This window comes from Apium graveolens, chromosome 2 (genome assembly GCF_009905375.1).
Source record: "Apium graveolens cultivar Ventura chromosome 2, ASM990537v1, whole genome shotgun sequence".
NCBI classification, from domain to species: domain Eukaryota; kingdom Viridiplantae; phylum Streptophyta; class Magnoliopsida; order Apiales; family Apiaceae; genus Apium; species Apium graveolens.
In genome coordinates, this window is record NC_133648.1 from 58479996 (window position 1) to 58507898 (window position 27903).

The 27903-nt window shown below is 38.5% G+C and overlaps 2 protein-coding genes across 2 annotated transcripts; both read left to right on the top strand.

Moving 5' to 3' along the window:
- The first annotated feature begins 19263 nt into the window (after positions 1 to 19263).
- On the top strand, positions 19264 to 20289 carry LOC141689957 (uncharacterized). The gene has a single exon (XM_074494510.1). The coding sequence runs from the start codon at positions 19264 to 19266 to the stop codon at positions 20287 to 20289; it is 1026 nt and encodes a 341-aa protein (XP_074350611.1).
- Positions 20290 to 23432: 3143 nt separating this feature from the next.
- Positions 23433 to 23804, top strand: LOC141689966 (uncharacterized). The gene has a single exon (XM_074494521.1). The coding sequence runs from the start codon at positions 23433 to 23435 to the stop codon at positions 23802 to 23804; it is 372 nt and encodes a 123-aa protein (XP_074350622.1).
- Positions 23805 to 27903: the final 4099 nt, after the last annotated feature.

Consider the following 27903-nt stretch of genomic DNA (forward strand, 5'->3'; position numbering starts at 1 on the left):
TCTCACTGAGCCACATACACTTTCATGGACGCCCATTGAGCCCATGTTGCTTATGCTGACTCAAATAGATGGACTTACTTCCCGAACGTTGGGCAAGTAATCAAAATGTTTTCTCAAAACAGTAACCTCGTTGCGAATATAAAATACACCACAGAGCCGGATCCCTAAGATTTTTAAGCGAGTATTTAAATCCCCTTCGAAAGGAAGATCTTAAATTTGAAAACGAGTTTTGGGATCCGCTCTAACTTTTAAAATCATTTTGAAGACTCGAAAACATATTTAAGAATGTTTGGAATAATGCTGATTTAATAAAATAAATCAGTCCCGATATGTTGGAAAATATTTGAATATTATTATTTAAATAATATTCCCATAAGGATAATCTTTAAAAAAATAATTGAAGTAAAAGTTTTAAAACTCATACTTGAAATGAATAATAAATAACCAAAGATATACTTATACGAAAGTACGATCTTTATTTGAATAATCGAAAATAAGTTTGATTATCGAAACATTATTCTTTAATAAAATAAAGAATATTATTTAATAAAATAAGCGGAGTCATAAGTCCTCGAATGAATATTCAAAATAATATTCATTAATTAAAATAAAGTTATCGAATAAACCTTATCCGATTAATAGTTTTGAAAACTATATCTATATATATATATATATAAAAATATATATAATATACTCGGGAACATCGACTCCCGGTTTAGAAAATGTTCACCTTTGGATCCCCTAGACTAAGGGTATACGCAACTACTGCTTATCTCTAGCATAGGTATTATGCAACTTATAAGCATTTGAATCAACAGTTAGATATCAAGATTACGAAACAAACATGCATATATAGCATATAAGCATGCTCCAATTTATCGCAAGATTTGCTAATAACAATCATGCATCTATCACAAGATAATGCATATACATATATACATCACAAAAACAGTATAACGGGTAGAAAACTTGCCTGAGCGACTGGGGGTGGTAAAAGGCCCGGGACAAGTTTGGTAACCTATAATCAACATATAAGTTGGAATTAAACCAAAGTCGCTTAAGAATCTGACTTTAACCAATTAGACTCTAACGCTCGCTTTTGCGCTTAATGATTCACTTAAGTCGCTCGAGTACCCTCGGCTCCACCATTTTTAATAAATTAACCATTAAGAATTTTAAGGCGATTCTTTCGAGAGTACTCTACCAACTGCCTAATCCACTTTACATAATTGTTTCATACTCCAATTAGTCATTTAAGGATCTTAACTAAGGTTTCAAAGTAAGGCGAGGGGAAATGGTTCATTCGCGAAATGCCGTTACTTAAAACGGTCGTTTCTCCTAAACCGTACATCGGATTCAAGCGAACCACATATTAAAACGAAGCTCGTAACATGAACTATCTAACCATAGCAATGGTAAGAATCTAACAGTGGGTTCACGGGTCCTGAAGTTAAGAACAAAAACAGTCTAAGGTAAATCGGGCATTACGACGACTATGTTTACGTGATTACCAAATTTTAAACTACTCCAATCAATCCACAAATCAACTCACAATCATCATTACAACCAAACTTCATCCATAATTTACTACAACAGCCCCAACATCTCAAGATTTTCCAATTTATACTACCCCTAAACATGAACTAAAAACTATACTTAAGTACATTAACCAATAATCCAAGATTTATAACTCAAACTCATTACAAATCCAACCAAACTCTAAATATACATGAATCATGCTTCTCATGAACTATACCAAATATAAAAAGCTCTAAACATTCAAAAGTAAGGCTAGGTTATGAGATTATACCTTCCTTGGTGAGTAGAAGTAACTAAGGAGCTTGAAACAACCCTTAAAAATCCTTACAAAAGCTATATCTAAACAAAAATATAAGATCAAAATTTTCAAGATCTTGAAAACACTATTCACCCTCTTATTCCATGAATTATTGAAAGAGATTGTGAAGGAAATGGAAGCTTAGATTCATAGGATAGCTATATCTATGCATAAGGAACCTTGGATAATTACCTCACAAATTATCAAAGTTTGGATCTTGGAAATTGATTTTTTTTCTCCTTGAAATGGAAGGAAGGCCGAGAGCTTCTTCTTGAAATGGGAAACTCAAATTCTCATTTTGTATTTGTGTTATGATATTTGTTGGTTGGTTGCTTCCTTTTGTCTTGAAAATACATTAAATTTTTACCATGGTAACTTTTGCATGGCCAAGAATCAACCAACAACACACTTCCTTTTTGTCATGCTTATGTCATCCTTCCTATGTCATCCAATTACCACATGTCTTCTTCTTGTGGTGTGATTACATCATCATCCACTAACCTCTTTGATTAACCCCTAATTACTTGGCTAATGACCGCTTATCTGTTATACGGTTCGCTTAACTTTCATTCTCGTTTATCGTTTGAGGGATCATACCCGGGATCTTATTACTTGGGTTCCCCTAAACCTTTCTCAATATTTTATATGTTACCTTATACTCAATTCTTTCTGTATCTGGTGGATTTTCGGGAAAAATCAAAGTGTTCGAATTTGGATTCTGACGATCTTTACATACACTTATATACCATATAGAGTACTAATAAGATCTCAGAATATCAATAAAAGAACCCCTACATAGTGTGGCATGAAAAGTTTTCTTATTCATCATAATCAGCAAAATCACTATTCATAAGGGTTACAAAAAGTCCAAAATTTTTGGGGTTATTACAAGCCCCTTGCCCTTGTTTTCACAGACCTTTGAAGTAGACTCAACAGCTTATATCTTCATTTCCTTCTCTTTCTCTAACTCAGCAACCAGTGCAATGGACCCTCCTTTCTTTCTCCCTTTCTCCATTCTTTCATCTTGCTCTATTTCAAGCTCATAAGTCTTTAGAATGCCATACAGTCTCTCTAGTGTAAACTTCTTATATTCTTGTGAATTTCTCAGGGAGACTGTCATTGGTTTCCATTCTTTTGGAAGGGATCTCGGGAATTTGAGGTTAGAATCTTTGGTTTGGTAGATTCTTCCATGCAGCTTCGGAGCATTTAGTAGCTTTTGAAATCTACTAAAGATATCAGTGAGAGTTTCACCTTCTTCACAGTGGAAATGCTCATATTGCCGAATTAGTAACTGCATCTTGTTTTCTCTAACTTGTTCAGTGCCATCATAAATTATTTGAATGGTGTCCCAAACCTCCTTGGCTGTCTTGCAATTGATGATGTTGTCAAACATGTCACCATCAACTCCATTGAATAAGATATTCATGGCCTTCTTGTCTTTCCTGACTTGTTCAATATCAGGATCTCACCATTCATGCCTTAGCTTGGGAACTGATGGCTCATTTCCAGTTGAAGCTCTCATTGGTACATGAGGACCTCTCTCTATGCAATCCATATAGGCCTCACCTTTAGAAAGTAAAATAAGATGCATCTTTACCTTCCAGTGATGGTAAATATCTTTGTCCAGAAAAGGAATCTTGACTCCAACATCCTTCTTGTTCATCTTGCTGTTTGTTATGATCTTTAAACTCTTTGTGCTTCAAGAGCTTGCTCCGATACCAATTGTTAGTCCCTAACAATACGACAAGAATTACAGAAGGGGGGGTTAAATGTAATTCTGACTACTTTTTGAGATTAATGAAAAATGGTTCTAACTTAATAATATATAAGTGTTTGATTTGCAAAGTGCGGAATGAAGAGTTAGATAAATCAAAACACAAGTAATAAAAACACAAGTCTTTAAAAACTTTCTGGTGGATTTGAATGTATCCACCATATATATATATATATATATATCAAGAGAACTCTGTGAAGCTTGACTAGCTCACAACTGCTTACAAATATGAACAACTAAACTTATAGAGAAATGCTATAAGATACAACTTACAATTGTTTCTCTGAGAATAAATTTGCTTAGTCTTGTTATATTCTACTTGCTACTCTTGGTTTATATATCACCAAGATTACATAGTAATAAGACAAGATAATAAAATAAAATCTATCAAGTCTAATACCATGCTGCTTCACTACTCTATTCCAACATCTTTGAATATCTTCATAATAACATGGAAATGGTAATGCTTCTTTGTTCTCAAAAACCCAGCTGAATAGGCTGCCACATTCCTTTTGCAAACACTCGACGCATATGACTGTGTTGTCACTATCAACAGATGTTTGAATTGATCATCCATCGGTTACATGATTAACATCCGTCCGGTTGCCTTGTTGATCATCCGTCCGGTAGCTTTGTTGATCATCCGTCGGGTAGCTATTTGACACTTGACTTCATTTCATTTATGCAGAATTACAAGACATCTTATATTTATAATTAATCAACCTATTCAGCATATCTAATTGATGTCAACATGACCTATATGCTACTACAGAATCTATACAAAGGTGTTTGCAGAAATGTGCTACATGACTTATTGTTACATAAGTTACTCACTCGATGGATGTCAAATCATCATTCATCGGGACTATATTGAGTCATCCGCCGGGACTATATTTGATCATCCGTCGAGTGCTATATTTTTCACTAAGTTGAATCTACTAAGGTGTTTTGTTAATGTAATCATCAAGTTCACAACATATTCCCAACATATTCCCATAAAGAGCCGCCTTGGAGTTAGGGCTTCCTGAAGGAGCTTTTCCCTTAGAACCAGATTCCCCGCCACTCGAACTAGATAAAGACTGCTGGCAGGAAGTCTCAGGTACAGACCCGGAAGCCTGTCTGGATGGATGAAACACAGGAGCTGCCCAAGGGCAAGTGAAAAGGCTCAGGTCAACCACATTTGCATACATGATATGGACATCCTTGACGCCCCTTTGCCATCCAATTTCCAGGTTCACAGAGTGCTTCTGATCGTCCTAATCATCCATCGTCTAGAGAAACTCTATGGATCCATGATACATATTAACGAGTTTTCTCCACTCCATCTTTGTCCTTTTCATCTCCTTGGAGTGCTTCTTCTCAAGGAGGGCAGCCTTGTCCTCCGCAGAGATTTGTGAAAGCTCAAGCTCGGGAACGTGATGTGCCCTAGGATCCCACTCTTCAGAAGATATTTCATCTTGTTCATAAGGGTTGCAGTGTTGCGTAGTCGCTCCTCATCTTGATGCTTTGTGTAGAAGATGCAGCATGGTTGGCATTGGCCTGTCAAAGAAAATAGAAAGAGAAGTCTTAAAAAGGCTAACTCCATAAAAGACATGGGTAAGATACTAAGACCGACTAAGACTCAAGAGGGCCGAGTCCCAACACTAAGAGTCCCATCCAACCAGGACCTCCATGAAGGTCTGATCCCGGCCGACCAAGGCTAGGATGGGCCGAGTCCTCCACATGCAGGCCTTTGGCCGACCAGAACCTCTACGGAGGTTGGTCCAGAGCCTCCTGGAGGACTTCCGGTGACCCTCCTGTGAAAATTTTGTGAAATTTCTGAAGAAAATTCACTAAAAGAAGTGCACTTGAACGAAAAATTTTACAAGTTAAGAGTACCTGATACAAGGTGTGAGCACCTAACATCTCGGCCTCGAGTAACTTCTCACCCGATGAGACGTGAACAAGGTCTAGGAGAGTAATGCAATTCTTGGGCCATTCAAGAGCAAGGATCAGACTCCCGAACACCGAATCATTGGTGGATATTCCCCACGAAGGCTCGAAAGGGATCTGCACATTTTCATCCAAATCCTTGACCCTGTTCTTTCTGAAGCCAGAGGCCTCAAGGAACGTCGGGACCTTAGGAATACGGTTAGCCTTCTTGACAGCTTCCCTAACTATCCTCCCCATGGCCACGTCACTTTTGATGGTTAGTGCATTCAGGGCCTCAACAGCTGAAAGAAAACAAAGGAAAGATAGATATAAGAACAAACTTGACCAAGTTTGAGATAGAATAAAAATGAATACCCTCTTTTGAGAGGCTGCTAATGCCGGCTTCAACGAGCTTTGTCTCCTTAACAAATTCCCAATAAGGGGTTTGTCCATCATCCTTAATAAAACAGTCACAATCATAGAGCTCAGCATCTGTAAGATGAAGAATATAGTGAGCACTATCTGTAGGACAGCTGAAATCACGTCTGAAATATACTCCCCAGTCACCTTCCTTTCAGTCCAAGACCACAAACTTTTTATTCCACTGATGGATCGAGTCGTGAAGAGAGTGAGTGTTCATAATATGAGGAACACGGGGAATATGTTATAGTAGAACCCAGCTGGGCCTGGAGGAAGGGGATTCCTTTAATATGAATATGCTTTGAAACATCGAAACACTCAAAGGAATACCAAGGTCATTGTACCTTACAATGAAAACGATGATGAAAGCCCACCCGTTAGGGTAAATATGACATGGGTAAACCTTCAGCTCCGCAAAGAGTCTGGGAATTAAAGGGTGCAGTGGGAACCTTAACCCGAATTTCAACACTGCCTTGCACACATATAGTCTGGTGGTACTTAAGTTGCAAGTCCTCTGATTGGACTTGGCCTTGTAAACCTCTATGCATTCAGGCCAGTGGTAAATTGACCAAATCTCAAAAACATCCTTCTCATCGAGCATGCTTTTATGCTTGAACACATCAAACTGCATGGTGCTCGGATACTCATTGGCCCGCTCATCTTGCATGCTCTTTAGGCTGTTGGAAGAACGATTAAGAGAGTAGGGAGAAACAAAAGCTATACCTTTCAATGACCGAATCGTGGCTTGCTTGTGTATAGCATCCTTAGCCGAGGTGGAGGGCTTGCCTAAGGACCTTGAGACATCCAAAAATACTAAGAAAGTTAAGAGCTTCTAAGCTTGAGAAAATTTTGGAGTAGTTGAGAAATAAAGGTGTGAATGAAAATGAGCACTTCTCATCATCTTTTATAGGAAAAGAGGTACCTGCTACAGCTGGTCACAACTCTTCCTGGTTCGTGCTAGAAGGTATTACTTAAAAAGACCGAAAAATGGCAGGAAACCGGTCAAGAACTGAGAGTAAATGACATAATAAATGAATAAGGCGATGCAGATTATCGCTTATCGGATCAGTCCTCCAAGGAAAGTTTGATGAAGGATAAATATAAGTCGTTAGTCTTAATTCGACGATTAATTACGCTAATCCCAATGATTAGTGAAAACCTTAAAGATTAGAGCAAGGTTAAGCTCTTAATCCAACATCAATGGCCATCTATAGCCACGACTCAATTACAGGAACGTTCTGAGAAACAAGTTTCGTGAAGAGTAGAACGTTCACGAGAACAAAAGCAAAACGATCACTAGAATAGAGTAGAATGTTCATAAAAAAGAGTAGAACGTTCGCCAAAACAAGCCTAGAATGTTCTCGGGGACAAATATAAAAAATTTCAGAGAACGTTCACCTCTCAGCGGAGCAGGACCACCATGGAGGTGGCTCTATGGCCGACCATGAGCAGGAGGGCCCGAGTCCTCCACATGGTGGCCTCTGGCCGACCGGAAACTCCACGGAGGTCGGTCTAGAGCCTTCTGGAGGATTTTCGGTGACCCTCCTGGTAAATTTTTGAAAGTTTTTTGAAAATTTGGTGCCCAATATGAACAAGTTTTGTGAAGTCTAGAACGTCCTCAAGAACAAGTTTCATGAAGGCTAGAACGTCCACGAGAATAAGTTTTGTGAAGACTAGAACTTCCACGGAAACAAGTTTCGTGAAGAGCGGAACATTCACTAGAATAAGATTAGAACGTTCACTAGAATAAGTGCAGAACGTTCACTAGAATAGGTGTAAAACGTTCTCTAGAACAAGTACAGAGCGTTCACGAGATCAAGAATAGAAAAGTTTCGAGAGGCTCCACGACCCGGCCGACCAGGACCACAATGGTGGTGGCTCCATGGACGGCCAAGAGCAGGAGGAGCCGAGTCCTCCACATAGGGGACTGAGAGCCGAGTAGAACCTCCTACAAAAAAAAATTCAGGACGTTCACCTCCAGGACAACAGGAGGTTCACTCCCATCTGTCTAGGAGGGGCCGAGTCCTCTACATGGGAGGCTTTAGCGGACCAGAACCTCCATGGAGGTTGGTCCACCGCCACTTGGAGGATTTTCGGTGACCCTCTTGTGAATTGTTTTGAAAACTTTTGGAAAAAAATCATTTTTTTTTGAAATTTTCAGGTTTTAAACTTAGCCCCGTTTAGGGCCTATTAGAGAAGATTAGCCCCATTTAGGGCCAATTAGTGTATATTACATGTAATTAACGTAAATTAAGGGTAATTAGTGGCTTGTATGATATAATTAGCCCCGTTTAGAGCCGTTTAACTTATTCGCGCATATGATTAGCATTAATTAGGGATAATTAGTGGTTTGTGCATACTAATTAGTCCTGATTAAGACAAATTAGCTCTGATTAGGGCATATTAGCCTCTATTAAGGCCAATTAGCGTATTTTAGCTTAAAATTAGGCTATTTTAGCCTAATTAGCAGTCGATACATGGAAATTAGCCCCAATTAGGGCTGATTAACCCCGATTAAGGCATGTTAGTAGCTTTCACCCTATAATTGACCTTGATAAAGGTTAAGGAGTGATAAACCCTCACTTTTTAGTCCCAATTAGAACCATTTAATTTAAAACACTATTCAATTAGCCTGTGCAAAGGCTCTAAGTGTGTATACTCATACCAGGAATATAAGTTTTTATAAATGTGTAGGTCGCTCCACAATTTACAATAAAACAACGATACCCATGAAGGGCGGATACCTGTGAAGGGCCGAAAGTACCCTGAGTCGCGAATAGGCTATTATAACTTCCACAGAAACTCGAGTAGTTTCCCCAGAATTTCGAGGAAAATGATATGGATAGAATATACATCTTAAAGACATATTAAATATCACATTAATTATTCTTGGAATTCTTGTCCAAATCCTAATACAAACCAAGTTGGTCAAGGCCTATTACAGACTAAAGGCAACCCAAGTCGTCAAGGCCCACGAGCAGAGGTCGTTAACGTCCATGAACATGAGTGGTTCATGGACTAAGCCCAATACGGATAAAAGAATAGAGGCATGACGTCCGACATGGACACTAACTCCTACAAGGAAGGATCTAGAATCCCTTGCCTTACAGGAGTCCTAATTACCATCGAAGATGGATACTAGTCCACCAAGTCTCCCAACACCATTATAACCCTAGACTCGCCTCTATATAAAGGGCTCTACCGCTCAATCAAGAAATATGTTTTTGGCTTGATTCTCTACAACACAAAGATACGTAGACATCTTGCGAGGACAGCCAGTCCCCACAGCGGGAATAACCATTAAAGCTCGAAGCTCATAAACCCTAGCATTAAATACTAACAAACTTTAATTTTATTCCACAACAATATCTTTCATAAATGTGTGGAAGCACCACCAGAATCCCTTGTGTGCTAAATGTAGACCAATGTGTATGCGTTATTTTAAATCTCAATTTCAATAAAACTTGTCGATTTTTGTTTTAAATACAAAACATAGGCAACACTTTTCTTCCCAGAACAAGTCGTGGGAGGGCCAATCCATTAAATTGAATCTAATTATCAAACTCCAAAACTTGAATTAAGAAATTATGGGTGTCTTCTTATTACTTAAAATAAAGTTTAGAGCATCTCCAATAGGCTTTGAACAAGTTCTTAAGTTAAAAGATAAAGAATATTTAAATTAAAATTTCAAAATGATCTTAGAAACTCTTTAAAATTTAAGAATCTTTCTCCCTCATATTTTTATTTTTAAGAGCAAATCGTAATTCTTAACTTTAATTTTACTATTAAAATTTCCATATCCGCAAATTAGGACAGTTAATGGTCGAATTTTGATTTGATTTGACTAAATTTATATCCATATCCAATTAAATTTGTCAGATTCGATTCAGATCAGATCAGATGGCTTTCCGGAATTTTAATGTCATGATCTATATTCATAGAAAAATGAAAGATAGATTAACGATTCTCTTTGTTACTAATTTTTTTCTATAATTTTTCTTTTGTCTTCGCTCTTTTTAGTTTTGGGATTACGAAAAATTCCCCAACCCATTCTCTCCTACCTTCTAGGTAATAGAATTTCCTTTCCCCGATTATTATCAATTTCATTCATAAACGGCGTTCCTCTATATTGTTATATGCCAAAAATTAATATTTTTTGTTATAAACTAATTAATTTATTAAAAATAATTCAAAGTTTATTTTGAAAAATCCCTTGTTATATAAATAAAATATTTTTCTTGTTTTTATATTTTTAAATTAATTTTAAGTAAGGGTTCTAGAGAGAACCCTCATAAAAAAGAAACGAGGGAACCTTTCATCTAAAATAAGATTCTAAATATTTTTAGCTTATTTTAAGAAATAATTATTTATTAATATTATAACAGTCATTACATAAATTTTAAAATCATGATTTGAATTAAAATTTATGAGATTCAAAAATAGATTCTTATGAGATTAAAAAAAATCTTAAAATTTATGGGATTCAAAAGTAGATTCTAAAGTTGATTTTTTTCATGATTTTTTGAAATTTTAAAAAAAAAACTTTTGTAATTAATTTTATGGAAGCACTATGAAAATAAAAAAAAACTTTTACACATATTATAAATTCTAAAATTATTTTTTTTAAATGGTTCTCTCGTTCCTTTTTTAAAGGTTCTCTCTTGAGTTCTAACACACACACACACATATATATATATATAAAAGGTCGCACTCCAATGAGAACCTCTCTTATTGTGAGATATGAGAACCAATCCTAATCACCCATTTTTATAGCTTATATTAATCTCTCACCACACATTAATTTTAAATATTAAAATTATTTTATCATCATCTTCTTTCTAATTCCACCACTTGCCACCTCCAACCACTGCCAACCTCCATTTCCGGCCACCACCAATTCCGGCGACAACCATAAAATCACCGCCGGCAAACATAAAATCACCACCTTCAAACCAAAAATCACCACCGGAAAACCAAAAATCACCAGTAGAAAATGAAAATCACCACCGACAACCAAAAATCATCAGATTCGGCTACTAATTTTTCCACCAGATCCGGCCATAGTCACCTACTGCGACCACTATACCAACATAATCACCACCACATCATAATAAATCATACTAATCACTATCAATACACACTTAAATCACTCTATTAAACAGTCCAAACATCACCGATAATTTTTATCACCATACTAACATCACTACCAACGTCAAAACAGAAATCACCGCATTCGATAATAAAGCACCATAATTAAATTAAATAATCATTTCATTTTCATCACCATTACTAAAAATTACCAAAAATGAAACAAAAATTTGATAAAAATCAAATCGAAATACTAGTATGAGATCTGAAATTTATGTGCAATCGGAAGGAGAGGAGATTGGCCGGAATTTCATCGTAAATAGTGACTGAAGAAGAGCGACGGAGAATAGATCTAAGGAGAGAGGGAGAATCAGATCGAGGTTGAGGAAGTGGTGGCGGAGGGCGGCGGAAGAGGATGCCGAGATGCATTGCAAAGGCGAGATGTGGTGGCTAGTGATGGTGTGGTTGGTGGAGAAGAGAGCGAGTAGGGGAAGGATATATATATATATACAGAGAGAGAGAGAGAGAGAGAGAGAGAGAGAGCAGATCTGATATGTGGGGGAGGAATAGAGGCGGCCGGAGCAGCGATGGTTGATGCATGGCGGTGATAGGTTGTGGTGGTGGTGGGTGGTGGTGGGTGGTTAATGGGTGTTAGGGATGAAAGAGATGAAGTGAAAAATAAAATTTAAAATGTGTGGTTGTGATTAGATTTATGGATAAAATTAAGTGGCTAAGATTAGATCTCAGTTCTCACAATATTGAAGGTTCTCATTTGAGCAAGTGCCTCTCTCTCTCTCTCTCTATATATATATATATATATAGGGAGTTACTCAAATGAGAACCCCCATTAGAATAAGATATGAGACTAATCTCCGCCCTCTATTTATAATATTTTTATATTTTACTTTTATTCTCTACCACATATTTCCTTCTCCCATAAACTATATTTTATTCCTTCTCACTCATCAACTCACCCCACCGTTCCAATATCTCTCTCAACCTCCCACCTCCAACCGCTGCTCCACCATCGCGAACCCCCGTCTCCCCCTCTTTCTCCCCTCCTCGTTTTTTCTTATTCTCCTTAATCTCCGACCAACCCAACATTTCTCCATCTTCACCACCATCAAAACTCCAACTCAAATCCCTGATTATAATATATTCCGACATCATTCTGGCCAACCATTTCCATTTTCGTTGTTGCACAAAAATGCAGATCTAGAAACCATGACAGAGATGACACTGATATTATTATTGGAGATGTCGGCGTTGCTGTGCCGGTTGGCGGTGATGATTTTTATATGGTCGGAAGTGATCACCGGAGATAATTGGTGATTTTCGTTTTACCATAGTAATTTATATTCAGATCTGGAGATTTTGCTAAGACGGTGGTGATTTTAATTGGTTAAAATTGGTGACCTGAAGTAGATGATGTGGGTAATGGCCGAATTTGATGACTGGATGTTGTTGGTAAGATTTGATTGTGGTGTTTATAGTTTATTTTTTGATGTTTTAGATTTAAATCTAGTGATTTCTGTTCTGATGTCAGTGATTAAAATTGATGAACGTAGCTGGTGGTCGGTCCGATGGGTAGAAATAGTAACGTGATGTGGTGATTTTTTGTTGTAGGCGGTGATTTATCATTTTCTGGTGGTGATTTTTTGTTTTTTGGTGGTAATTTTTGATTTGATGGTGGTGATTTTATGTTTGACGGTGGTGATTTTCCGTTGGTCGCCGAAAATGGTGGTGGCCGGAAATGATGATCGCCGGAGGGGGTGGTGGTTGATGGGTGGTTGAATTAGATAGAATATGATGAAATATTAAAATATTAAAATATTAAATATAAAATGAATGGTGAGATATGAATTTGATGTATTTAAATAAGTGGATAGTATTAGATCTCATATCTCATAATAGTAGGGGTTCTCATAGGAGTAAGACCCTATATATATAATTAGAACTAATACATTTATCAGAAATCACAGATATCTTATTTTTTAAAATAATTATCAATATATTTTAATTTATAATACATTCGTTAAATTATTTAACTTATGAATTATATAAAGCTGTAAGTTGATTTCCTAATTTGATTGAACTAAATAAATATAAAGATAATCAGCATTCATTCATCCATTTTCGGATCAGATCCAAACAAAAAAATCAATTAGCATAATTCTTTTCATTTCCTCTCGTTCCATATCTGTAACGACTGGGATTTTCGTGAAATAGTTTATGAGAATAAAAGTTAATATTATATAATTTTGTGGTTTATGTGCAATTTCTGTGTAGTAATATCTTTTTCTAATTTAATGAGTCAGTAAAGGGCATAATATATGTTTAAAAAGCGTAATTGAGTCAATTGTTATCGGGACGTCAGATGGGACGTGACCCATTCTGTCAAAGGTGGATTTCTTGAAATGAGTGGGAATAAGAAAATAAGTGGATTATGTTAAATTATAAAGGATAACGAGTCCTTTATATATCTGTGTAATCTGCAAAGGTTATATTGCTAGTTGAATTATTGGGTAACTGTTACATGCCTAATCATCTATGAAAAAAGGAAATTATGTATTAAGGTATGTAAATATGAGTTGTGGTTGATATTATTATGTGAATATATGTTATTTGACTGTTACGAGTGTGAATCTGTAATTCATAGGTTTTTAAATATTTTAAAAGGATTTATTTGATTATAATAAGGATTATTTGATCCTTATATATTTTTATAAAATTATCAGAGTATTATCAAAGTGTGAAATTTATTTTATTATCTCTGGAATATTCCTAGAGTCTTTTTAAAAATAATATTTGGATTTATTTTGATATTTTGGTATTTTAAAATGATTTTCCAGAATTTATTTTTGTTATTTGTGATTTATTTGTAAAATCCATAAAAAATAATTCGTTTGCTCAAAAATTATTTTCAAAATATGGGGAGAGAGCTAATTTCATATGCTTTATTTTAAAAATAAATTTGTGGCACTTGTCAGATTTTACAAAGCTGATTTATATTATTATATTGTATTTATAAGATTATGCATAAAAGTAAAAGCAAAAGAAAAGAAAATCATAATTTTAATTAGGAAATTACCCTTTTACCCTTCACCCCTCCTTATACCTCCACCCCCTTTCTTTTTTCCCCATGCTTCATCTCTCAGTCTCTCTCTCTCTCTCGAACTCTCGAGTTCTCTCTCTCTCCACTCGGTAACTCTCTCTCTCTCGATTTTCATGTTTCTTGACTAAAATTTGATCCCAAACTCAGATTATAATACCTCATTGCCTTGTATATACATATATGTAGTTGTATGTGTGTGTAATGGTGGTTTGGGGGAGAAACCCCATTCGGTTTCTTGATTCACTCTGAGTTTCAAACTCGATTTTGAGTAATTGAGATTGGTAGTTGTTTGCATATTGGTTTGATGTTGGATTCTTGAGAAATTGGTGAGGTTTCGAGTAGGGGGCGAATTGGAAACCCTGAACCCTTGCCACCACCGGCGGTAAACTCTGGTGAGCCGGTGGTGGGCGGTGATGTGAAAATTGAGCCCTAATAAATTATAAAAAAACTTATTTGTGTACATACATGTCGAAATTATGTGTTTAAGTTTGATTTCTCGATTAGGGTTTATGAATTTTGGTTCGAGTAATTAGGGAATTGTTAAGTAATTAATCGAATATATTTAAGTAGTGATTTCAGATTCTAAAAATTTAGAATTACTATATTTATTCAATTTTAGTTCGAATTTTTGAATAATTCGGTTCGAATGATGTGAATTGTTGTGCTGTATGAATTGAGTTATATACCTGAATGGAATTGCATGTACAGAATGTGATTTGTAAATATAGTCTTTAAATTCTATTCGATTTTAAAAAGAATGAGAATTGAGTCCCTGAATTCGAGTCTCGTAGTATAGTCTTGATTCGATATGTTAAGTGGTTAGTTGGTAATCGTATAAAATGAATTGCATGTTATATTTTATAAGTATAAGTGTATATGGTTGATCGGTTGATAATGGTGTAATTAGAAGTGTAAAGAGTATGCATTAGGAAATTGATCGAGGTTGTGATTTATTGTTGTTTTTAAGAAAAGGTTCGCGTATTTACAAATACGGCATGCCCGATTTTTGAAAGGAAGTATATATATATATAAGTATAAGGAATATAGACGTAAAGTGTTAATGAGATTTGGTTATAAATGAAGTATGTCGGATTATGTGAATACGTGATCACTTGCTATGTGTAAAGTAATGATGAGTCGATGGTATAAAGTGTGTAAAGGTGCTTACCTATTATGTGATATGTGCGGTGTTAGTATAATAAGAAAAGAGGATAATATGATTGGAGTAGGAAGTAGACGTTCTGAGAAATATCGGGAATTGATAAAGGTTCTGATTAGGGTTTATTTTGTATTGTAGATTCGGAAAGCGAAGGCGTTCGAACTAGGAAAGGAAAAGAGGTTTTAGGTGGCAGTAATTCAAATCTCGTGAAAAAGGAAAGCATTGTAAGGCAAGTAACTCTGCCTTTTATTGTGATTCGATCATAGAGAAATGGTTATGATATGCATTAATAAAGTAATGGACCTTTTACATATTATTAATGAATCTTTTGATAAACCATGTTATAAGTTCGGTTGTTTTGAGTACTTTTACCCTATTCCTAATTCTTGTTATCCTTACGATCCCTTCACCCTACATAACTTGTTGAATCTTTCTTAATCGATATCTTGTGAACCTTTATCCGTACAATGATATACTTGTGCCTTATCGATATACTGTTCCCTAAAACTACCCTGATAATATCCTTGATAATATCTATGCTTGATGATTGATCATTTTTCCAACTTACGTTCCTTTCGTTCCCAATTGCTTTTTTTTGAATTCTTGAATTGAATCTAAGAATGACTTTTGACTTGAAAGAGTCTAAACGATTTCAAAGGCTCGTAAAGTTAAAATGAATTCAGTTTACAAACTTTTATGTTTTCCAATAAAAATATTTTCAATGAATTCTTAAAGGTTGGATAAAGATGTAAGAGGCTAGCGGGGCTAGTCCAACAATATAGGCTCCAATAATGCCAAATGTACCATAATGACCGGATGGAGGTCAGTACGGGCTGATCACCCGTATTATATTAAAAGATGGATATTCCAATCAAGGGTTCTATATTGTTAAAATGAAAGTAAAAGTTTTTAATTATGCGATAAGCACTATTCATTTTATTTTGATCTGAAATTAAATTATATGACTTCTTAAAGTTCTGAGAATCCATTTAAGAACTATGTCACTTGGCTTTGAATACTTGATTGTACATAGCTTAAATTTTAAAAGCCTTGAAAGCCTTGAACCTCTTAACTTGAAATCATTTTCTAGATATTGCTAAGATACTGCCACCTAGTTTATCGAGAATGAGAACGTTCTTATTGTTTTGATATTTGGAAATATTCATTAGTTACTTGATCCTTCTAAGATAAGGGTTGTAATTATTATTTTCTGGTTGGTAGTTGTACTCCTGTCTCACTTTCATGTTTAGATCCTTGTAGCTTTCCGGGTTTATAATATTTCTGCTGCAATATTATATTAGTATATTAGTGTTGTGGTTCCTCATTCATTATCCTGAGTTTGAGGGCATCACAATATCCGCTCTATTATACTCATGCACGGATAGAGAATTTAAATATACATAGGCAGTAAAAGATTTTGTTGTTTTAATGTAAAAGTTTGTGTCATTTCAATTGCCACCCTTTAAATATCTCCAATCAACTTAGTTATAATAATTACCTAAAATAATATAAAATAATAATTAGATATATTATAAGTAATGAAAAAGTGTTTTATTCCCGATAGATTATAATATTATCTACAGTTATCGGCTATATTTTAAAAAAAATTATTTTCAGAGGTTTTGAAATTAATTAATAACAAGTTATGAGTTGGAAATATAAGAAACTAAATATGAATTATCAATTTTAAGATATGCATCATAGAAAATTATAGGGGTTATACAAATATAAGTCAACCAACCCAGGTTATGTAAAAAAATTAGTTAATTTTACTAGTTTAAACCTCGTGCGGTGCACGGATTCCTTTAACATTTGTATATTTTTATACATAATATATAAATTTTATAAAAAAATTAATGTAAATAATAAAATATTAAGTAAATAATTATATAATTATTATTTTATTTTCAGTTTGTATAATTTCAAGATTACATCAAATAGTAAAGTTGTATATGACTAAAAATTGAACTATTAATATTATTTTTAACATTATAAATAATTTTTCAAATATGAGAAATATAAAATTTTGTTGTTGGAGGGATTCGAAAAAATGACAAAAATAACCAATTTTTTAAAAGATTTAACCAAAATAGCCCTTTTTAAAAAGTGGTTAATTTTAGTCGATTGAATATTCCACTGTCAGTTGGGTATCCCAGTTTGTATAAGATACTCCACTGGTAGTTGGGTATTTTATATATGAGTTACTCCACTAACAGTTAAGTATCTCATATATAGTGAATACTACACTCATAGTTGGGTATCTCATCGGCTGAAGTTGACCAACTTTTCAGAAAAGGGGCATTTTCGTTAATTTTATATAAAAATAGGCTAAATTTATCCTTCACCCGAGGGATTCAAACTTGAAAATTTAAGGAGTGCATTATTTTAATATTTAATAATATTTGTTATTGGTGGGATTCGAACCTTAAAACTTATTTGTATCTTTATAAATAATAATATAAATATTTATTGTTCGAGGTTTGAACATGTGAGCTTGATTATTGCATAATTTTAATATTTGGATCTAATAGTTCTGATCATTTGGTTAGAAAGATCTGGGATAATTAAAATGAAGATTGAACTAAATTATACTCATCCAATTATTATAATTTAGTATAAATATGGTTGGAGATAATCATATATAAATTGGTTGGCTATATGGTTGGAGATGGTCATTATACATAATTGGTAGGCTGTATGTAAATGCCACACCAGATTTAGTTACAGGATTTCAATCTCACTGATTCTCTCACTAATTTGTCCGTTCAAGATTTATACTCGTATCAGTTATTGCATAGGCATATAATAATGTTTAGATTTTGAATTTAAGGTTTGCAGTTAATTTACATTCGAATAGATCTACCGGGAAGCAGTTTTAGCTTTTAGAGCATCACAAGGATAACATGTAAACTTGTTAACTAAAACATCATTATATAAAATTTTGTTGAACATGTAAGGATTTATATTGCAGTGATTTTAATTATATTCATTAGTTATTGTTGGATATGGGCCCAATGAGGCCCACAGAATGAAGGCCCAACGGAAGGTCGAGTTATTGGACCGAAGGTCCACCAAGCCCGTAAGCCGAAGGCCTACGAAGAGCCTCGGGCCAAGGCCCATCTTTCTTCCTGAACGTTGGACAATAGAAGGGACATAACGCCCCCTTTTCACTCCCTTCTTAATGATGAGTAACGGATGAGCATTCATGACCTAGAATGGGTATAAAACCCCTTGGAAAGTAAGAAAAAAGGACATTCTCTCTAAAAAACACTGCTTTTCTTGTATTTTCTACCCACTTTACAACCATATTCTTATTCTCACACCGGAGGTGAATCGGGGGTACAAACCCTCGCATTCTCTTCACTTTCAGGTCTAAGTCAAAGCTACCTTCATGGAGGCCGAAACATCTTCATCCATCTGAAGGAATGTGGGCGTAACATTTGGCACCGTCTATATGAACTACGAGAATTACAGGCCGAGATAACGAGAGCATGATAGAAATAATTCATGAGCATTCACCGCCACCTGGTTTTATCGACAAGGGGAAACCATCCACCCTAGTGGACGGAGATGGAGTCATCACATTAACTCTTGAAGAAGAAGCCTTGCTCCTAAAGATCTGGGCAGAAAATGCCGCGGAGAAGGGCAAGGCCAAAAGTGACCAAGCAGAAAGGGATGCAGAAGCCCACGCTAAGTAGAGAGAGGCTGATGAGCTGCGACTGAAGGCCCTGCAGCTTCAAAGAGAAGAAATTGAACTTCAAGAAAAGACCCTACGTGAAGCATTGCAGGACGACGAGTAAGGAAGAACGAATAAGAATAGGAGAGATCGAAGGGCGCATGAGGAAGAAGATGAGTTTGACTCTGATTCACATCCCCGAAGGAAGAGGACGAAGCAACCCTTCTCATCTAACTCGGATGAGGAGCCTGAAAGAACCCGCCTCAGGCTCACTCTCCTAAAAATGGCCTTGTTCGGTGATAGGAGGGCCGACAGAGAACCGGTCGTGACCCAAGAAATTGAACAGTATCGACCCCCTCCGGCCGAAGAAAGGCAATTCCCTAAGATGAGTGAGTTCAGCGGGAAGGGAGACCCTGAGGACCACTGCGAAAAGTACGAGTTGCTAATGATCGGGATGGGTCATAATGATATCATATTGTGCAAAATGTTCAAGACCTATCTGAAGGGGTCCGCTTCGATGTGGTACAAGTCCCTTAAGCCTAGGTCCATTGAATCTTACGTGCAACTGAAGAGGAAATTTCTAAAGTACTACTCGCACCTGTGCCGAAAAGCGAAGGATACTGAAGCCCTGGTCCACTACAGACAGAGGGAGAATGAAGAATTGGGGGATTATCTCGCTCGGTTTAAAGAGAAAGCTGGAATGGTCACTATTCTTACTAAGGTCAAAGCAATGGGCTTCTTGACGGTGGGGCTGGACCCCTATAAAGGTAAAAAGCTTCGCTCATCTCTTTATAATTTTCCCCCGAGATCCCTGAATGATATATATGTGAGGGGCGAGAACATTCGCCAAAAAATTGAAAGTATTGGGGGGTATAAGGACTCCCGAAGGGATGACCGATCGAAGCGAGCTGACAGATACGAAGGCTCAAGATCAGACTCTGACCGAAGGGATGGTAGGAAAGAAGGAAGAAAAGAGACGGATCGAGGAGCGGAACGGCGGCGAGATAGAGATTCGCCCATATTAACCCCTTTGAATGCGCCAATCTCCAAGATTCTCCATGAAATCAAGGGCAAGCCTGGGTTCTTGCGGTCGGAAAAAATGAAGGTCCCAAACCACAAGAAGAACCCCAACAAATACTGTGACTACCACAGGGATAAGGGGTATACTACCGACGAGTGCTATCACCTCAAAAGACTAATTGAGCGTATGATCAAAGACGGCGAACTTAATCAGTTTGTCCGAGATCTGAGAGACAGACTGGGGCTGAAGGAGAATCAGGAGGAAGAGATAGAAGCTGAAGAGCCGTAATGAAGGGATAGGATCAGGGGCAAAGTAAAAACTATATCCGGGGTAGCATCCTAGATAAAGATAGCAAGACAGCCAAAAAAAAGTATGCCCAACAGGTATACAATCTCTATTAGTTCGGTCAGGAGAAGCATCACATGCCCATGACCTTCAACACTGAGGACTACGAGGACGTCATTCGCCCACACAAAGACCCACCCGTTATTAACCCTATCATTGGGCAGAATAAAATATAGAAGGTGATGGTGGATACCGGAAGTTCGGCCAACATAGTGTTCCACAAAACCTATTACAAGATGAATTTGGTTGGGGAACAGTTGGAGCCCTTCAATGAGGCTCCTCTTTACGCTATCGGGGGGCACCCCATACAGTTTAAGGGAACCATCACGCTTCCTGTCCTCCTAGGCATATTGTCGTATACGGATGAAGAGCCCATATAATGCCATATTTAGAAGACCTTTCTTGTCAACTTTTGAAGCTGTGGAATCTATACCCCATCTCAAACTCAAGTTTCCAACCGAGAAAGGGGTAGGGGAAATGAGGGGCGATCAAAAAACCACCAGAATCATAATGCTTGAGGACCTGGAGAAGGATCAAGAGTATGGAGGCCCAGACGAAACCGGGAAAAGAAAGCGGGCCGAAGCGGAGCCCAGTGGAAGTCGTGAAACACTAAACATTGATTTGGAAAATTTTGGAGCGGATCTCTTGAGCCCGATCTCCGAACCCGCGGCGGAAACCGAAGAGGTAGAACTGTACGGAAGGACCACTACCCCTTGCCTAGCATCAACTAGCTGATAGACGCTATGGAAGGATACTAGGTACTTAGTTTTTTGGATGCTTTTTCTGGCTATCATCAAATTTCTATGAATAACAAGGATGTGCCCAAGAAAACGTTCATAACTCCAAAGGGGACTTATGCTTATATTAAAATGCCCTTCTGACTGAATAACGCTGGAGCCACATTCCAGTGAATGGTAAACAATGTCTTTAAAGAGCATATCAGCCGAAACATGGAAGCATATATGGATGACATGATTGTAAAGTCACTATTCCAAGATCATCCCGAAGACTTGAAAGAGTGCTTCGAGATGCTTCGGAGAAATAACATGAGGATCAATCTGAACAGATGTACCTTCGGAGTCTTCAGTGGCAAGTTTCTGGGCTACATGGTCAACGCTCGGGGGATAGAAGCGAACCCTGAAAAGATTGAAGCAGTCATTAATATGGAAGCCCTTAAATGCATCAGAGACATCCAGAAGCTGACCGGCCGACTCGCCGCCTTTTGGCATTTCATCTCTAGATCAGCCAAAAAGGCACTCCCTTTCTTCGCCGTGCTTAAGGGGTCAAAGAATTTTGAGTGGGGGCCCGAGTGCCAAAAGGGCATTCGAAGAAGTGAAAGAATATCTAACTAAGGCACCACTCTTAATGAGGCCTGATCCAAAGAAAACTCTCCAACTTTAGGGGCGGTGCTTATGAAAAACTATGAGGGCAATTAACACCCTGTGTTCTACGTGCCCCATGTCCTCAAGGATGCAGAGACGAGGTACCCCAATGCTGAAAAATTTGCATATGGGTTGGTTATGGCCTCCCGAAAATTGCGACATTACTTCCAAGGCCGAACGATTCAAGTCGTCACCAATCAACCTTTGAAAAAGATTTTAACAAGGCATGAAGCCTCGGGAAGAGTAGTGGCCTGGTCAATCGAACTTGGGGAGTTTGATCTTGAGTATATCCCCAGGATGGCGATCAAGGCCCAAGCTCTGGCTGACTTTATGGTCGAGTGCACATTCTCGGGGCCGCAGGATCTCATGCCCGACGAACAGCTCATTCGGACCCCTGGAAAATGGAAACTCTTTGCAGATGGGTCGGTAGTAGGGAAAAAGTGTGGGGCCGGCTTAATACTTTCCAGCCCCGAAGGGTTCGAGATATGTCAGGCTATAAGATTCGACTTTCCTCTGACGAACAATGAAGCAGAGTATGAAGCACTCCTCGCAGGGATGGAGTTGGCCTGAAGCCTTGAAGCGAAGCACCTGAGGGCCTTCAGCGACTCTATGCTGGTTGTAAAGCACTTCTCTAGAGAATATGAGCAAAGAGACCCCCGGACGAAGGCTTATGCCACCAAGAGAAAAGATGCTTCTCTGTCATTTGAAACTTTTGAGCTAAGTCAAATTGGTAGGGAGAACAATGGACGGGAAAACACCCTTTCTAGGCTAGCTTCAGCTGAGACACAGAGCCTAACTAGTTCTATCTACCTCACCGAAGCCAAGACGCCTTAGATCGAGAAGAAAGAATGTCTGGAAATTCACCAGGGGAATGATTGGATGACTCCCCTAAGGAACTTTCTGGAGAAAGGTAATCTACCTCGGGACCGAAGGGATGCGCTAAAGATAAAGTACAAAGCATAGAGCTACACTATCATTAATGGAAGAATGTATCGCCGATCAGTCTGTCAGCCCCTCCTTAGATGCCTAAACACCGAAGAATAACATCAAGCTCTTGCGGTAGTGCACGAAGGAATTTGCGGTGAGCATCTGGCTGGTCGGTCCCTCGCCTTCAAAATCCTTCGCCAGGGATTCTTCTGGCCAACCTTGAAGGCCGATGCCAGCGAGTATGCCAAAAAGTGTGTACAGTGCCAGTTGTTCGCCACTTTTCCGAGGCAACCTCCAGAAGAAATGACTTCCGTTCTAAGTCCCATTTCGTTCGCCATGTGGGTCGTGGACATAGATGGCGTACTCCCAACTAGCACGAAGCAAGCAAGATACTGCATAATTGCCATCGACTACATGACTAAGTGGGTCGAAGCCCGACCATTGTCAGTGATAACCGAAGAAGTAGCAAATAAGTTCTTTCTAGAGCAGATTATGCTTCGATTCGGGATTCCGAAAATTTGCATCTCTGATAATGGGACTCAGTTTATTGGAAACAAGTTTCACAAGTTCCTGCACCACTTCGGAATTGAACAAAGATTTAGCTCAGTCGCCCATCCGTAAGGGAATGGGGCAATCGAAGCGGCAAACAAAATGATCTTTCAAGGTATCAAGAAGAGACTGTGCGAGGCTAAAGGAAGATGGTCAGAAGAACTCCCTTGGATCTTGTGGGCCTACCGAACGACCCCTAGGACTTCAACAGGGGAAATTTCCTTCAGAATGGCCTATGGGACCGAAGCCCTAGTTCTATTCGAAGTGGAACTGGAATCATACCGAACGAAGGTCTACAATATGGAAACTAACAGCTTTGGACTAAGGGAGAACGTGGACTTATTGGAGGAAGAAAGAAAAGTTGCCCACCAAAGGAACATGAAATACTTGCTACAGGAAGCCCAGCATTATGACTCCAACATTAAGAAGAGGTCATTCGGCGTAGGGGACCTAGTCCTAAGGGAGCTGGCTGCTTCTATGCCCACCAAACAAGGAAAGCTTCAGCCAAAATGGGAAGGGCCTTATAAGGTGATTGAGGTTGTTCGCCCAGGAACATACAAGCTTGAAACATTATCGGGCGAAGCAATCAAAAACACCTAGCACGCCAGTCGCCTTCGAAAGTTTTATCAGTAAGAAATTCCATTTAAAGTCAATTTATAACTGAATTTTATTTGAAAAGTGTAAGCAGTTCAGTCATAAATGAAAATGAACTTTCTTTCACATTCATCTTTATTACAGACCAAATACGCGGCTGAAAGAGTATTATCTAGAGGCGATCCCGAAGACGATGAACTCTTCGGCCGCCATATTTGTCCAACTTAAGAACGAAGCATGTATAGTTAAGAACCTAGGGGCAATCCCACAAAAATTCAACACATAACAAGCACGAATGAAGAATCTTTAGGGTTAATCCTGAGATAAGACCGTCTCCTTCATCCTATTATAATAAAGAAGACTGAAGGACACCCAGCCTTGGGGCAATCCCAACTTGTTTGGCCGCTAGCTAGTAAGTAGCTTATTGACTTATAAGCCCGTAAGTACTTATCGATGAGTGTTTGTCGACCCAACTTATAAGTTAAATTTATAACTTATAAGCTGATAAGTTGAATGTTAGTAACGACATACTTTTTCTCAACCTATTTTGATTTTTCACCTTTTTACTAATTTTTATTTTAAAAATATGTGTTTGTAAATGTTATTTAAATTTAAAATTCATGAATTAAGAAAATTGTATTTAAAAATTATTTATTTCATTTCATTCAAGTAAAAAAGGTTCAGACTTATTAGTAAATTATCCAAACACTTATATAACTTATAAGTTTTTATCTACTTATCACTTATAAGTCACTTTTGTATAAGTTACTTATTTTTAAGATTTCCCAAACGGGCACGAAGACAGGACCCTTCGACTTCAATCCCGCATGTATTTGAAACACTTTTAGAGCGAAGAAGATCTGGACTAGGGGAAATCCTAACAAAGACCACTCCTTCCTTCGCCCAACAGAAGTTTTTAGTCTTAACATCCCGAAGTCACCTTCAGCCTTTAACACTTGGGGCCGAAAGAGGCAGTAAGGCATTAAAATTGCTAAGGCGAATGAATAAAGCCGAAGATGCGATTAAGATTCATTTTATTGCAATTGTTAAGGCAAACGACAAAGCCGAAGATGCAATTCATTTTATTAAAATTGCTAAGGCGAATGAATAAAGTCGAAGATGCGATTAAGATTCATTTTATTACAATTATTAAGGCAAACGATAAAGCCGAAGATACAATTCATTTTATTAAAATTGCTAAGGTGAATGAATAAAGCCGAAGATGCGATTAAGATTCATTTTATTATAATTGTTAAGGCAAACGATAAAGTCGAAGATACAATTCATTTTATTAAAATTGCTATGGAGAATGAATAAAGCTGATGATGCGATTAAGATTCATTTTATTGTAATTGTTAAGGCAAACGATAAAGCTGAAGATGCAATTTGTTTTTATTAAAATTTCTAAGGAGGATGACAGCCGAATACGAAGCTAAAATAAACGACAGAATTGATGCTGACAAAAGATGAAAGATGTATTAAAATATAAAAGCCCGAAGGCTAGTTTAATTACAAAAGCTCGAAGGTAGGAGTATCAATTACAAAAAATGAAATTATAAGTAAAGAAGATGAACGAAGGAAGCCGCTACAAGAGTTGGGTATGACCATGGAAAAACCAATGGCAAACTTCGCAAAAAGATCATCTTCACTCATGTCAAGCACCTCAGTGCTGGAAGCTTAGGCCTGAGGGTCTTCATCTGAGAGCTCTTCGTCTTCACCGGAGAAGACATGAGGGACTTTAACTGCTGGTCGGCAGATAGGATCCTCCAGGCTCTCTTCCAGCAGCTACTTATAATCCCAGTTAAGGCGTGAGCCTTCTTCAGGACATAGTCAGCGCCGAACTGGAAGCAGCGCTCTTCCATCAGGTCCAGTTGTTTCTGCTTCTTCCGAAGCTCCTTGCGGGACTTCTTCAGCTGGACGTTCCGGTGGGAGATCCTCTGGTTCGCCTTCTCGAGGGCCTCCTCCAGCTTGGCCCTGTCTCCCTTCAGTACGGTGGTCTAGCCATCCAGGACCTCGTTCTAGGTTTTCACCCTTTTGAGTTCCTCCTCGGCCTCCATGGCCCTCTTCTCCAGCTCCTTCACCTCGTCCATCCGAGTTTCCATGTCCTGAATTTTATCCTCCACGGCCGCAGCCCCAGGAGCAGCCTGTGAAAAAGACAAGGCAAAAGCGTCAAACGAGGAAAGAGAAAGGTACTGAAGGATAAAGATGAACGAAACTAGAAACGAAATTAAAAATGTACCAGGGACAAGAAGGAAAGAAGCTCTGTACAAGCCTCGGTGGGAGAAGCCGAGGCAAAGATCGGCAGATCGGCCGGGAGCTGGAGGCCGTGGCACAAATCCGAAGCCACCTCCTTTGTAGACTACCTCGCCGGGTAGACATTGTGGTCGGACGTCAGCACACCCCATCCGGGGAGATAGGACTGAACTAACCCCTCCCGGCTAAGGGTCCTCTTAGAGGGGTTCCTCTTCCTCACAATCTCTGGCTGATCTTCCTCGGAAGCAGTCAGGGCCTGGCGAAGCGGCGAGACCCTCTCAGCCTCGGGCCTCTCCTCCGTCTCCTCCGAAGGATTTGGTATGGCCCTTCCTTCAGCAGCCTTCTTCTTCACCGCCTCCTCTGCGGCCCTCTTCTCGACCGCCCTGGCCTTCTTCCTTTTAATCAGGGCCTCTCTGGAAGACACTGAAGAACAAAAACAAGGCAAAATACGGCAGACGATAAAGAAGACATAATGAAGGAAAGTATGAATGAATGAAAGAAAGCTACTACACAAATAATAAAAGCAAACTATGATAGACGAAGGAGAAGTTTGTTACCCCCGCCCCACAAACTTAACAGTCAGTCTCTGTCCCGAAATTCTTCGGGACCATGCTTGCTCACGCGGACATCTACCAAGGCCGCAGAGTCCTCCTTCTCCCTCTCTGTCAAACTCGGGGCGAAGAGCAGCGAATGATTGACATCCCGCCAGACGGACATTGGATCTATCCTCCGCCCACTCACGAAACATTAGTGAGTGTGGGTGTTCCTTTTACTAGAGTTAGTGGCCGTCCAATCCGCCCGGCCAGCCCGACGAGCGATGGTGTAAAAATTAGGGCTCTTCGGGTTCCTTCAGAAGTCATATTGCCACCAGAATAAGCTCGGAGTGGGAGTGACTCCTACGTGAAGACACCTATTCTGGAAGCAATTAATGTGGATGAACCCGTTGGGGTTCATCTGCCCCAAAGCGATCCACATCTTCTTAAAGAGATGCTTCACAATTTTCAGCGTCGGCACTCGGAAGCCGCACTTGAACGCCACCTCTGAAATCCCGACAGCGCAGTCGCCGTACCCCTCCGGCACTCCAGGAGTATCGTAAATCCGTTCATTCTCCTTGGGTGAGTAGAGCCAGAAGAAGTTCGGGGGGACGAAGAAATCAGAATACATTTGAATTATTCTCTCCATGGACAGCTCCGACCGATTATTCGCCACTGGATAATTCACCGCGGAGCCGCCAATGGAAGATGTTCCCGCCAAGATACCTGACCTTGGGTCCCAAGTTTCTGGAGGGCGATTCACTCAGTCCATGTCCCTGTATTCGAAAACAAAGAGACATTAGTCCATGTACTCGGGACAAGACATAAGAAAAAAGAAAAGGATAAATGGTCGAGTACATGTCCTAGAACCGAGCGAACTGAATAAGAATTTGGAGTCGACTCCCGAAGGATGTTCCGAAAAGGAAAGTCTCCCGAAGGAAGTTCTTGCCCCCAAAAACCCTCTGCACGCCTTCTTTCAACTCAAACCGCACATCTGCACCCTGGGTCGGCTCCCGAAGGATGTTCTTCAGCCAAGAACCCTCCGAAGAGAGTTCTTGGCTAAAAATGCCTCGCATGCCATCTTTAAACCCATGGGGCACCCCTAAAACTAACAAAACCAAGAAACTCCTATTACCTACCCAGGAATGCCCCATAAACCAAAAGATCCCAAAACACAACAACAAAACACACTTAAAAGCCCAGGAAAACGACCACTGAACTTGCATGCAAAAACCATAAAACTCAAAAACTTGCATGAAAATGTAAGGAACACTGAGAAAAGGAAGGGGACTTACTAATTTTAAGATGCTCCTGGATTG